This window comes from Papaver somniferum, chromosome 2 (genome assembly GCF_003573695.1).
Source record: "Papaver somniferum cultivar HN1 chromosome 2, ASM357369v1, whole genome shotgun sequence".
Classification (NCBI taxonomy): domain Eukaryota; kingdom Viridiplantae; phylum Streptophyta; class Magnoliopsida; order Ranunculales; family Papaveraceae; genus Papaver; species Papaver somniferum.
The window spans coordinates 55,914,902-55,929,840 of NC_039359.1; the positions used below are offsets into that span (position 1 = coordinate 55,914,902).

Genomic DNA, 14,939 nt, shown 5'->3' on the forward strand with positions numbered 1-14,939 from the left:
TGTATGCGGCAAGATTCAAAGGGAGAGGAAGAGTTGAACCATCAGCGCGCTTACCGGTAATGTAAGGACCCTCCAAAATGATAGGATACTCCACCCAACGAACGTCCTTTGATTTTCGCGCGGTATTATTAGAGTTGTCATGAAAATCAACATCCCGAATGATCCTATAGTCTTCTGCGAAACCGTCCTTTCTCGACAAGCGAATGCCCGAACGAAATGACTTATTCTTCATGATAACAACGTTATAATGGAGGAAGAAATTCTCAACTGTGTACTCTGATGGGATGATTTCTTTCTGTGCGCATTCTGGTTTCCTTACATCTTATGAATAAGAAGATCCTAATCCGGCCGCACGACGAGCGTATTCCAACATTATCCTAATGCAATCACCACTCAGTTGGAATATTCCGCGCAAAAATCTCGGCGTCAGATAAGAGCTCATAGAATAGAGGAATTTGAGGATTGTAATGGGGAATGGGAAGACCAGAAAGCAGTTGCCTAAGCGAAATAATGATTTTCTGATCATTCCATTGATCAAGCGAAAACCATTTGCGTTCAAGAGAAGAAGTAGATTCTGATCCAGGAGAAATAGATAATTTAAAACCTTTACACTCGAATTCAGCCTTTAATCTCTTGAACTCTTTTAACGTTCTTCCAGCCGGTTTAAGTGTCATTTTTAGAAGAGGAATAGGAGATGAGAGAGATTCAATCAAGATGATCAAGATAATCAGGATTAGAATGATCAAAAAGAAGATGATGATGAAAAACAGAATTCACAAGCGAGAAAAGTAAGAAGAAACAATTAAAAAAAGAAAGAAAGCACAAAAAAGAATACGATGACCAATCAAAGATTAAACAAAAACTAAGAACAGTTGAACGATAAAAGTTGCAGAGAATAGAAAAAAGGGAGAAAGAATAAAAAGAGGAAGAAGATAATGTACCGTAGTATATAAAGGATAATATTTAGAATAGTTAAAGGGTCTACTTTGACCGACAAAAACTATGAGTGACTTGGGAAACGTTCACTTGAATCTTAATGAACTCAGGGAAGATGCATTTCCGCAGGGTCGTCCTCCTGATCATTTGGCTACAGAAATTACCATGGAGGATGTTCATGATGGCAAACAAATGTTAGCACATTCAGTAGAAAAGCAATCCTTTCTTCAATCTGCCAAAAAATCCCTTCACCCATGGGATTCATTATATGACGGTGCTGAAGTTCTACCTGGAACGGATGAATTAGATGATGATCCTGATGCGGAATCGGAGGAGCACCCGAAATCAGAGGTATCGATTTTGAATCCTAATAGGGAATCTTCTTCTGTAATTCCTACTATCAAATTATCTAAATCCATTAAATCTAGGATTAGACAACCATGGAAGAATTGCCTAATAGGTAAAGTGATGGTGAAATCAGTTGGATATAAATTTCTTCAAGAGCGTATCATACAGCTATGGAACCCATTGATAAATTTCAAATTTTGGATCTGGGCAAAGACTTTTTCATATTTAAATTTGCTAATCCTTTGGATCTGCATAAGGTAATGCTGGAAGGACCTTGGTTCATCGGTGGACATTATTTTTCCCAAAGAAAAGCCAAACGGAGGATCGTACCACTATCAATGAGGGTTATGGACCTTGGATGTTAGTTAATCGGAAACAACGCGGGAATCCTAGTTCCCCGTCCAGATTCTCACGGCAATATCACCCGACCGTTGGCTCCCGTTTTGCTATTCTACAACATTCCGGAGAGAATGATGTCTCAGATGATCAACCGTCCAGATCCGCTGATCCTAGCCGTCCGATTTAAAGTTTGAATAATCCGGGAAGAGCAAAGAGCAACCTAGATTCTCTCAAGTGAATGGTAACCGCCAGGCTAACCACTCTGGTGCATCTACATCGGCTAAGATCAATAATCTACCACAAAGCAAGATCAAAGGGACCCATATGGCATGCGATCAACATCACATGTTAGCCACACAAATTCTCGAGATGAAAAGATTATGGGTCTTCTGCAAGATCAAACGCAACCAGCGTGTACTACGCAAACTAATCGAGCTGATAACACTTGTTTAAGAGCTACATCAGCTAGTCATTCTCTAGCAACTTCTGACCGACCTACTTGTATGCCTGATAATGGTGCAACCCAATCCAATAATAAACCTCTTTTCCACCAACTTCAAATGTCTCTCTCTCGAGATTTGGATGGTCAGAGATATAGAGAAGGAACTAATAATGTCAGAAGTGCAGAATTGGGGGGGACGAAATAGCAAATTTGATTCTGCAAAATTGGGCTTCTCTAACACAAATCAGGCTCATGATGAAGGCATACTTCGAAATGCAAATCCTACTCCACAGGCAACAATGGTATTTGGAAGATCAACCGCATCTACCGGAACCAACTCTTGCGATAGTACTTCATGCCAGCAACTTTCTAAGGCGTCAACACTTTCCACAGAACACAATGAGATTTCTCCGTCAGGCGTCTTTTCTGCGGGAGGAGTGGTTGCTACGAAAACTAGAATGCGATACAAGGATATGGCACGAAGGCAGCGCAGTAGAAATATTGCACAGCCCATATATGTGGAAACTCCAGCTCTCCTAAGAGGGCCAAGAGGTATGCAGAGGATAGGGATGGAATTGGTTACGGTTTGGGATGGGCAAGCGCGAGAACGAGTGTTCCGGACAAGCATTTGGACTGGCCTAACAACCCAGGAAGCCAATCAAGGATTCCAGTGGATGATACACAACAACCATCGGATGCAACCCAGCAGCTCCCAGGTGGAGACAGACAACCCAGCCCCCAACTTGTTTCCCATGAAGATAATGAGTTGGAATTGTAGGGGGGCAGGTAAGCCTTCCTTTGCTAGAGTGGCTAAGGATTTAATACATACCCATAAGCCCACTATATGTGCTATTTTTGAAACAAGACTCAGTGAAGTCCACTCTAGGAATGTGATTCCGAGTTTAGGTTATTCAAATAGTGTTTGTGTTGAATCGGTTGGATTTTTAGGGGGGGCTTTGGTTGTTATGGAATGATTCAGAGGTGAATGTAGCTGCGACTTCTATTAGCAGAAATGTTATACATGCAGTGATTACTCCAAAACTTGGTGATCCGTGGATTCTGTCTTCTGTATATGCTCCTCCAGTTTCTCCGCTCCTAAGCGAACTTGGGAAGAGATGGAAAATGTTGCAGCTATTGATAGTCCGTATGTAGCAATTGGGGATTTCAATGCTATAACTACAGCTCAGGAAAAAAGGGGAGGTTTGTATCCTTCCTTTCCACAACTTCACGATTTCAATACTATGATTTCAAACTGCGGTTTAATTAATGTCGATGCTGTTGGCCCCAAGTATACTTGGACAAATAAACATATCAGTGCGGCTAATATTCAGGAGAGACTTGATCGTGCTCTGGCTAATGAAAAATGGCGTATATTATATCCTAATGCACAGGTAACTCATCTCAGTCATTTCAATTCAGACCATCGAGCTTTGATGTTAGATTTAAATCCCCTAAGAAAATTTAAACCTCGCCCTTGGAGACTTGAAGCTATGTGTCTAGATGACGATAGATTTAAATCCTTAGTCTCTCGAATTTGGAACTCCTCTCATCATACTTGTACCATGTCTCCTAGCAATGATTTGTGTCACAAATTCCAAGTTCTTACTTCTCAAGCTAAGATCTGGAATAGAACTGATTTTGTTATCTTACATCAGAATGTGAATAAGACTAGAGATGATTTGATTAGAGCTCAAACTTTGTTTAGTCTGGATCCTTCATTACCAAATAAGGCACACGAAGCACACTGTCTCAACATATATCTGCATCATCTCAAATTGGAAGAGATTTTCTGGGCCCAGAAGTCTAGAGTTGAGTGGCTTAAATATGGTAACTTGAATACAAGATTTTTTCATTTATCCACCATTATTCGGCGAAACCGAAACAGCATTTCAGCTCTTAAATCTAGTAGTGGTGATTGGGCATTTGAAGAGGATGCTTTAGAATCCATGATCACTGACCACTTTAAGGATTTATTTTCGGACACATCCCACTATACTTCTTTAGATTTGTGCCAGCTCATTCCCCTATCATTTCCAATTCAGATAATGATTTCCTCACTCGGCCTTACTCAGATGATGACATATATAGTGCTGTAGAGATATGGGACCTCTGAAGGGCCCTGGACCTGATGGTCTACAAGATGTTTTTTATGTCAAGTATTGGGACATTATAGGATCTTCGGTTTGTCAGGTTATAAAAGACTTTTTTTCTTCGGGGTTTCTTCATCCTAGCCTCAACAAAACTTTTATCACTCTTGTACCAAAAAAACTCTCATCCTACGCACGTCAGTCATTTTAGACTAATAAGCCTGTGAAACTTCTGCTATAAGATTTTTTCAAAGCTTATATCTTCCAGTCTGAAAATGATTCTCCCTAAATGCATTTATGTCACTCAAAATGCATTTGTCAAAAATAGATCTATATTCGACTCTATTATGAGAAATTTTCCATTCCATGAAGCATAAGAAAGGATCCAAGGGCTGGATGGCTATTAAAATTGATTTTGAAAAAGCTTATAATAAAATGAGCTGGCATTTTTTGATTGTTGTTCTCAATGCTTTTGGATTCCATTCCACCTGGATCAATTGGACTGCTGAATGTGTTTCTACGGTCAGCTATCAAGTTCTTATCAATGGATCTCCTAGCGATTCATTCTATCCTCAGAAAGGTCTTCGTCAAGGTGACCCTTTGTCACCTTTCCTCTTTATTTTGGGTCTGGAGATTTTTTCGAGGATGATTGTCATAGGTGTAGATTCTGGTACAATTAGTGGTTTTTAAGTGGCTCCTTCAGCTCCTGTTATTACACATAGTTTCTATGCTGATGACAATGTGTTGTTTCTAAAAGCCACTTTAAAAAACATTCGAGGTATCAGAAACATTTTGGATGATTATTGTTTATGGTCAGGACAACATATAAACTACCAAAAATCTAGTGTATTCTTTACTGAGAAAGTTCCAAAGAGATTTGCTCGTAATATGACAAGAGGTCTTGGTATGAAAATCATCACTCATCCCGGGAAATATTTAGGTTGTAACCTACGGTGGGGGCTCTCTAAGAATAGTGATTTTATGGATTACATAGTTAAAGTAACTAATAAACTGTAGGGCTGGAAGTTAGCTTCGCTTAACTTTGCAGGGAGAGATGTACTTATTAAATCTGTGTTGGATCCATCTTTAAACCATCTCATGTCAACTTTGTGCATTCCTAAGGGAGTTTTAACAGTTATTGATAAACTTAAGAGAAGGTTTTTCTGGGCTGATAAAGTAAACAAAGATAGAATACACGAAGTTGGATGGTACCAAATCTGTCAGCCTGTTGAACATGGAAGTCTTGGTATTCGAAACTTGGAGTTCCATAATTTATCCTTTCTTTCCAAAACAACATGGAGAATTCTTATGAACCCCTCTAGTCTGGTGAGTTCGTTGTTCCTTGCAAAATATGGAAACAACACCAGTTTGTGGGATTGTACAATCCCTAAATATAGCTCCTGTTGTTGGAAGAGTATTCTACGGGGCAGAGAGATAGTCAAAGCAGGACTCAAATGGTGTGTGGGTAATGGACAAGATATAAATGTTTGTACTGACTCGTGGGTGACTAGAATACCTCTTAAGGATCTAGTAACTACTGATATTCAACGATGGGGTCATCTAAAAGTAACAGACCTGATTGATTATAATTCGGGTCAGTGGGACTTATCTATCATTGATAGTGTTCTACCTGATGCTATAAAAACTCGTATTTTGGCTATTCCTATTAGTTCTATGGAAAGATATCCAGACAGAAGAATTTGCAGTCACAATAGTTCTGGGGAAATCTTTATTAAAAGCGCATACAATTTCATTTGTCATGACAATTATGGGAGTGCTGATCAGAAAAGTTCATGGAGGAGGTTTAGGCACCTAAGATGTCCTCCGCATATAAAACATTTTCTCTGGAATTTGGCACACAGAAGAATTTTAGTTAGATACAATCTGCGTGAGAAAGGTCTCAATATAAAGGAACTCTGTTCTATATGCCATCAGCACCCAGAGACTATTGAACATCTATTTTTACAATGTTCTCCAGTTCATTCTCTACGGGATAAAGTCTATGATCAATGGGGATATCATATTCCTTGTGCTCAGATTGATCTAGAATGGCGTGCACAAGTGGTTCTTATACTAGCACTATACATGGCTTTCCTTATGGGATAGTGCCTTTTTTGCTTTGGCAAATATGGACTATGAGGAATGTTGTGGTGTTCCAGAATCACACTTTCAACTCTGAATTAGTAATGCAACAGGCTATTTGCAGGGCTCATGAATATATAACCACCACTACTGTTCCTCAACACCATAGCTTAACTACCCAGTACTTTGGTTGGGAATTTCCTTCCACGAGATTTTGTAAACTTAATATTGATGGTGCTTCTGATGAGTCTCATAATACAGGTACTGAAGGAGTTATTATAAATGACGACGGATCCTTTGTTGCGGCCTTCTCCAAACATATCTACAAAAATGGAACTAACATGGCAGAGCTTCGTGCACTAAAATTTGGTTTGGAACTGGCAACACAGCTACAAATACCTTATCTTGAAGTAGTTCGTGACTCTACTTATATCACAGGGCTAGTCAATGGTTTTTATGCTATTCCTTGGTTTTTTGTTAACCTTCCTAAGGATATACATAAGTTATGTAACTGTTTCCAGGCAATCTCCTTCAGACATAGATACAGGGAAGGTAATTTTGTTGCCGATAAACTTGCAAAACTTGTTGTAACTGTTGGTACTGACCAAACTTGGATTGCAGACCCCCCTTATTTTTGGGAAATCTTTTGTATGAAGATCTAGCGGGGAGAGCCATCCCCCGTGTTCCAAGGATCGCTTAGTTTCTGTTTAATATATCCTGTTTACAAAAAAAAAAAAAAGTATATAAAGGATCATATCTCCTTTTCCCAAGATATCTCTTATACGGCCGCATTAATGATGGGATGGATACGAAGAGACGGGTGTCAGATCCTACAGTGACGTGTCGAATGAGGAGTGGTGAAGTCAACACATGTAGCTTACCATGCCGAAAATCCGGAAAAACATCTGTTAAAAGAATATGAAAAGATAAATAAGTGCGGCAAAAGGAAAGTTAGAGTTTCTCTCATCGCTCCCTCTTTGAAAGAACGATAAGAGAAGAGACAAAATGTGGGTGCAAAATACTGCACACTCATTAGTTACGCGAATTAATACATTTAGCATTACGCGAACACGAACGCACGTTACATATCCAGGATGACGAGTCTGATGACGTCACCTAATCCCACTAAAAGTATGAGGAGCTATGCGGCAGTAAAGAGCACGTACGGAAAACATCAATGTGAGCGTGCATCATTAACGCGCGTCAGATCCGAAAATAGGGGCTTATTAGCTGTCCTCCATTATGTAAACCCTATAAAAGGGACCAACCACCATTATAAAGAGGGGGATCTTTTTGTTGAGTCGAAATAAGATATTTAGGAGAGAGAAAGTTATTTGTTTTCCAAATTAGGGTTGCTTTATACCTTCTTTATATTTGTTCGAAGTTTTAATAAAAAGTTTTAAATGTTTCACCATGATTTCTTGGTATAACTCATAGATTATCAATATGGTGTGGTTGTTCGATTTCCTGCAACTACAAAGCGAGATGTTTAACAAAGCAACAATTATAAGCCCCGATATCATTTTGATGTCTTGGTATGACTAATATAGTTTGAACTATGTTTTTATACGGAAATGTGAATTTTTATTTTTTTGCTCGGTAAACAAAGAAAACATTAAGAGAGGAAAAATTACAAACCCTTGCCACCAAACAAGGAAGAAAGGGAAACAGAAAGAAAAACTCAATTTCGGTGCCTCGAAGAGAGACGAATGTAAATATTTGCTGGTAGACTGTTTGTTGGTAATCAGGTAATCAACCGTACATGTTTCTCTCTTTCAAAGAGAATCAGTTCATCAATTTGGCACACTATCATGTCTGCAGATTTTGGTACATCCCAATACCGAACATTTTACTAAAGAACCAATGTAATGCAAGTGCAAAATTCAACCAATCTTTAACTTGATCTTTACAACAACACTCACCAACAAGGATTTTTAACATTTGTTTGTGTGAACAACAGTAATAATCTACCACCAAAAAGGCAGTAAACATATAAATCTTTTAGAAGAATACATAAACAAGCAATTACACTGGTTTGTTAGCAAATAGGTTCCCGTTCTTTAGAAATTAGCATTTGATAGAGCAGCCAATTTCTTTGCTAGACTTATGAGTGAGGAGGAAGTCTTTAGAATTGTCAAAACAATGACCTTCCCTGGACAACAAGACATCACTTTGGTGCACAATGCGCTTCACGATTTCAGGGTGCCCAATTGTCTCTTCACGTCCAACACCATGAACTTCAGCTTCAGGTTGATTGACATTGATGGCTTTATCATCCTCCTGTTCAACCAAATTCTCTGGATGATGATCATCACCTATTGCTTGGTGGTGTCCCTGATCGCTCACTTGTTGATCTTTCTCAGTCGTTGGTCTTGTTAAGATTTTTGAGGTGACTCGTTTGATGTAATCAAGAGGTCCTGCAAAAAAAAAAAAAAAAGGGTATTCAACATAAATTTAAGCCCCTTTTCTAGAATGACAACCCAGCAAGGATGAAGCATCACTAGATTTAAAGCCAAAGGTATACCCAGCCATGTTTTAGTAAAAAGACCTTGTCTATTGTACTTCCTAGGCGAGAAATTTTCAGGCTGCTTGATTTTAACTATTTACATCAATCCTAGTAATCAGTTTATTGCGAATTCAAGAAAACAAAATGATACCAAAGTAAAGCTTCGTAACCTCTTATATTCCAGTTCAATATCGTAAAGCATTATTTTGTTTTTTGGGTCCTAAAATGACCATGTTTACCACGGTCCTAGAAGTGTCCAATTCCACTTATGAGCCGTGATCAAACATTTGACTTGTCTAGCCGCCGTTGACTGTAATTATCATCCAAAGTTATTTTTTTTTACAACCAAAGTTCTTGCTGATTATCGTATTACAAATAGCAAACTAATGTTAATTGATTCAGAGCCCAGCCAGAAGTAAATCTAAATGCCAAGAGCTACATGCATATATGCACAAAACTAAGTTTTAGAGCTAAGCTAGCAAACAGAAAAACAAGTACATGAACAACACAAGTATAAACAAGGACATAAAACCCTCAACAAAAATATCATCAAAAGAAGAAATTGAATCAAAAAGGTTGAAAGATTTGGGCAGCAAAGAATTATGGGAACCAGCACTGGCAGGATGAGGCAACAAAGGAGCATACATATAAGAATCAGAAGTTAAATAATCAAAAACCATTTTTATCAACAACTTCTTCTTCCTTCTATTCCTATCTGTTTAATTACATGATACTTCTTCTTCTCTGTTTCATTCTTTCGACCGATCATATTTATAACTCCGCTATTCTCCATTAACACTATTAACTGTTTGTAAATTGTTTCCTCTTCAGTGACACAAACTTCTAAATTTCACAATGGTTTTCCTTCAGACAAAGGATACATCTTTCTTTTATCACTGTTTATTACTCTTAATTTCTATACGTGTCATTCTTACACTATATGTGTCATCTTGTTATTTCGTCACGTGTCACTGCTTTTTCTTTGGCAAAGGAATTTTTTCAACACATCAGCTGGTCAAACACTTCTTTTTAATCTTGCGAATATTTTGCGGGTCGATTAATATGAACCGGTGCACCTTGGAGTAGTACTTTTATGTCCTTTTATTCTTCGATGTAATTTGAAGTCACCACCAATTGAATGGCATTGCCAGTGAGATTTAATGCCACCATGTTAATTGATTTGAATTAATATTACATAATTCTATGTTCACCAGAGATCGGAGAAAACCACTATTGTAATTGAAGAATACAATCTACTACTATATCGTGCTGACATGACTATAAACGTGGCCAACAGAGAATATCTCACAGATTTGTTCAAATGTCAACGTGACCCATATCTTTATGACTCCAAATCTACACTTCGAACTAGAGTTGGCATCCATGACTACCGGTATCTAAAATTTACATGCTGACCCATGGTTTGTCATGTGAGCTAAAATCTGCACGTCATAACCCAAAATATGCATATGATCTTTCTGTATCATGACCTGATGTCTATCATTCTAATCTACAGTTTACCATTTTCACCCGAAAACTGCCTGACCCCACGATTACTAAATTCTAAATATACTATCCCACTGAAGCTAGCGTAGCCCAGTAATTAACCCATGTGACTCAAAATTTTTATAGATCGAGTATGCGCTGTGAGCTAAAAACTATTGCATGGCCCAGATTGTGCTATGTGATCTAAGTTTGCCCTAACTCTAGCTCCGTCTATTTAGCAGCAAGCCTGGTACAAGCATCGGCAAACTCAGAAGAGTGAAACTTAAACTATTGCAACTTGTGCTAGCTAAAAGCATATAAAATCATAATAAACTCACCGGCAGTGCTAATACAAATTTCTTCTTATATTTATAAATTTTAGTTGAACTTCATATAGCGCGATCCATAGTTTCAGCTTTCAGGGAATCAATGATAACATGTTAACAGTGGACTAAACTGCATTGGTCCATACACTCTGCAGTATGTACAGATCTATGGTAGTGTTGACGTTTATGTGTGCATCAATGTGAAATGCGTGGGTTCTTTTTATATTGAGACTGCTCTCGATATATCGATGTTCATATATAATAGATATGAAGAATCTAGATAATGGATCTTAATTTTGCTTCAATTTTATCCTTTTTTGATAATTTTTTGAAGTCAACTATTCAGTTTTGAGCTGGACTGACAAATTTTTCTATTTTATCAAAATGTCAATGATTTCCTTTTCAGATTGCGAACTTGTGTATGCAAGAACATTAAGAATCATATAAGTTCCGGTTCTGTGCAGTTTCTGTCATGCACGACACTAGCGCGCTAAAACTTGGCAAATATTGGAGTTTCCTTTTAACACGGTTTCTATCATTATCAGTCTTCTATCCCTTCCTGCTCTCTCTATAAATGTTGGAGTTTAACTTCGGTGTAGAGGAAACCATATAGAAACAAACATATAATTATTTATCTCTCTTTCTATCCCTCTCACTTATTTTTCTCTCTTCCACTCTTGATTTAATCTCACGAGTGGTAAGAATTATGTTTTCGTTAAGATTTGCGACGATTTTGTTATCAGTTGTTCTTCTTTTTGCATTTGTAAATGCCGAAGATCCTTACAGATTCTTTGAACGGAATGTTACTTACGGTGTGATTAATATTGCATCTCCTCAACAAGTTATATTGGTTAATGGTCAATTTCCTGGCCCTGATATTCATGCTGTCACAAATGATAACTTGATCATCAACGTTTTCAACAATTTAGACGAACCATTCCTTTTCTCATGGTAAGACCACTATCTCCCTCTCTTGAGTCTTAAGTATTTGTTAAATTTTTATGCAAGATTTTCAAATAATATTTGATTTAGATATCATAATATTTGATTTATATATTATGTGATTTTCAAAATATTTAGTGTTTGTTAAATTATCACGCAAGATTTTCGCATGATATTTGATTTAGATAAATGTATTTTGTTTCAGATATATCATGACTGTTTTAAGGTATATCGTGAAAATTATCGACCCTAGATTAGCTAAACCCTCCTACTCCTTTTTTTTTTTCCTTCTTTTCTTTGTTTTTGCTACAACTTCATGTCTGTGATTTGTAATCTCTTCATTTTGATCATTATTATACTCAAGATGAGTAGTATCCACGACTCCACGATTATCAACACAAATCGTGTAAAATAAAGCACGTTCTGAAGTCATCCAATTAATAAGGTGCAGTATGCAGGTAGTTCATTTAGTTAGGCTAATATTTAACTATACATTGTCAATAAACTATTCAAACGCCCCCTGTTCGAGCTTATAAAAAATGAATTCCTGCTAGAGTGATCGTCGGTTAGATCCCACTGCATATTCCGAGTGACACCGAAGAGATGCGAACTCTGTTTATCATTGCGTTGACCTTTTTTTCACCCTGGGGAAAAATGTCTGCTTCTTGAGTAGTACAGTATGTCACCGGAAAATAATATGCCGATCTGGAGGTTTTTTTTTGTTGTACACTACAAATTGACTTGTCAAATCTGCATACAGGAATGGAGTACAACAGAGGAGGAGTTCATAGCAAGATGGAGTTTATGGAACAAATTGTCCAATTCCACCAGGCCAAAACTGGACATACACTATACAAGTAAAAGATCAAATCGGTAGTTTCTTCTACTATCCTTCACTTTCTTTCCACAAAGCTGCTGGTGGGTTTGGTGGGATTAGGATTCTCAGCAGACCAAGAATTCCAGTTCCTTTCCCAAATCCAGCTGGTGATCACACCGTTCTCATTGGTGATTGGTACCATCTTAACCACAAGGTAAACCTTCTTTCTAGTTTTCACACCTAGTGGGACCCTTATTTTCAACTTGCAAAAGAAAAATCTTCCACCAAACTGAAATTTCCACAACAATTAACTTAAGCCTATCTTAGATAGGCTTAAGAAAATGATAGGTACTGAACTAATTGTAATATATTATTGATTATGGTATGCACATTACAGTTGGGTGCAATAATCAAAAACAAAGAAAAATCAAATAAGCAAAAGTTATTGATACTTAGCTCCTTTATAATGGAAGTGATTGCTTTGACGAAACGAACAAGCTCCCCGTATCTCCGCAACAGCAACAAGGCAAAACTTTGGAAAATAGAGTCAGTCACGTGTTCAACACGCTGTCTTTAAGACATTAGCGCCCGTCTACACTCAAGAGTGATGCTATAGCCCTCACAGGACGGATATCTCCAGGATAAAACACCCTAATACACCTACTACTAGCATATGTAGTAGATGCTCAACTTGAGCTTGACAACTCCGAAAAAACCGTTAAGGAAAATCGCGAATGCTTAAAAACCGCTATAAAATATTTTCCCTTAGGGGTCCCTCTAAAATATAGAGAAACCCCTTTCCCATAGATTTTACAAAAGTAGTGAATTTCTTTATATAATTGACAAATACAACTTAAGAAGAAAAACTCCCCGATGTGGGACTAAAAGCTTTATATAGTTTCTTAAAACTACTAAAAATTGGAAACTCCACGATGTAGGACTAAAAAGTTTCATTCACAAAATAAAACAATAAATTATAATTTTTTATTAAAACTTTAAAAAATTATTTTTTTATTAATCGTTTTCTAACAATCCCCCACATGAATGAAAACTCAATAAAACATGAAAACACAGATAGATCTTGGTAAATAAACATCCCAACCTCACGATCCAAACAGACTGATCGTGCAAGTGTTGAAATCATACTAGTCATTTCTACGTCCTCTCCCTCACACAAAAGTGTGTTGACCCCAGGGTCATACTATGGATTGCATAAATCATAATAGTATTGAGAGCTTTCATCTTTAATTCTCACATGGTGAGACTATATGTATCTTTCACCAAAGTGAAAAAGCATGAACTAGTGAACCCTTAGTGACCTTTAGGTCCTAAGTTCCAGTAATACCAAAACCATCAAAATGAAAATCACATAAAAAACGCAGGAAATACCATTTTAGGCAGAGGTGTCCATGAGGTCTTGAACCTTTGCTTAGTGAGATATTACCAGAATTACTTGCTAGAGACAGTGAACTATGTCTTGAACTGCTAGCATTTGATGTAATTCGTGATAACAACCACGGGTGATATCTCCAAGATTGCTGCCAAGCTCGTGCCGTTTTGTCCGTTTTGGCCCTGGACGTATCCTGTTTCTCAGAATGCTCTAGAGAATCAGCTCATATTCTCACAGGAAGCGACCCACTTCCTCATTCAGATAGGTGAGTTTCCATAAAGAGTGTTACTGCTACACCCCACTTCAATCTTAAATTGAAACTATAGAACTCATTAAGACTTATTAAAAAGTCATCCTCCACATGCAGTCACACTATCACGTCTACACCATAGGGAAGGGACAGAGAATGAAAATCTCTGATAGTGTTTACCTTTACCCACCACAAATTAGTTGTCTCATTCGAAACCTTGATCATGGGATCTCCAGTCAGCAAGGTTGAGTATCCTTCATGGCAAGTTTAATATATGAGCTTAAGCCCCAACCCCCTCGATGCATTTTTAACTATCTCTTTGTACAAACCTTTCGTCAAATTGCGCGATATTCTCCTTGGACTTTATCCAATCAATGGAAATAACGCCGATTGAGATTAGTTATTTCTTAGCTTTAACTATTATAGCTTGGCTAACACAATGTATAGATATAGCTGGCACAGGCCTATGCCAAAGAGGAATGTCTTCTAAAAATCATCTTAGGCACTCGGCCCCCTCTCATGCTTTATCTAACGCAATACTCTCAGATTCCATAATGAATTGAGCGATATGTTTGTTTGGAAATCTTCCAACAACAAACCCACATGTTAGAGTGAAACCATATCCACTCGTAGACTTAGACTCCTCTGAGTCAACTATCCAGTTTGCATCATAAAGTCCCAAGGACAACAAGATACCTTTCATAAATCAAAAGAGTATTTTAGGTACCATAATACTCTACTCAGTGCATCTGAATTCTCTTGCTCTGGACTACAATTATATCCACTTAACTTACTCATAATATAGGCAATGTCTGGACTCTTACAGTTCATTAAATTCATCAGACATCCTATAACTTTTGAGTATTCAAGTTAAGATACTCCACTACCCTTATTTTTCTTGAGACTACAAGAATAATCGTACGAAGTACAAGCAGGTTTACAATCAGACTGATTGTATCTCTTAAGCACAACTCAACATAATGAGAACG

At 37.6% G+C, this 14,939-nt stretch overlaps 1 protein-coding gene across 1 annotated transcript; it reads left to right on the plus strand.

Moving 5' to 3' along the window:
* Positions 1 to 6,287: 6,287 nt before the first annotated feature.
* On the plus strand, positions 6,288 to 6,896 carry LOC113351085. Its single transcript, XM_026595146.1, has one exon. It carries the CDS (start codon positions 6,288 to 6,290, stop codon positions 6,894 to 6,896), a length of 609 nt encoding a protein of 202 aa, XP_026450931.1.
* The last annotated feature ends 8,043 nt before the right edge of the window (positions 6,897 to 14,939 follow it).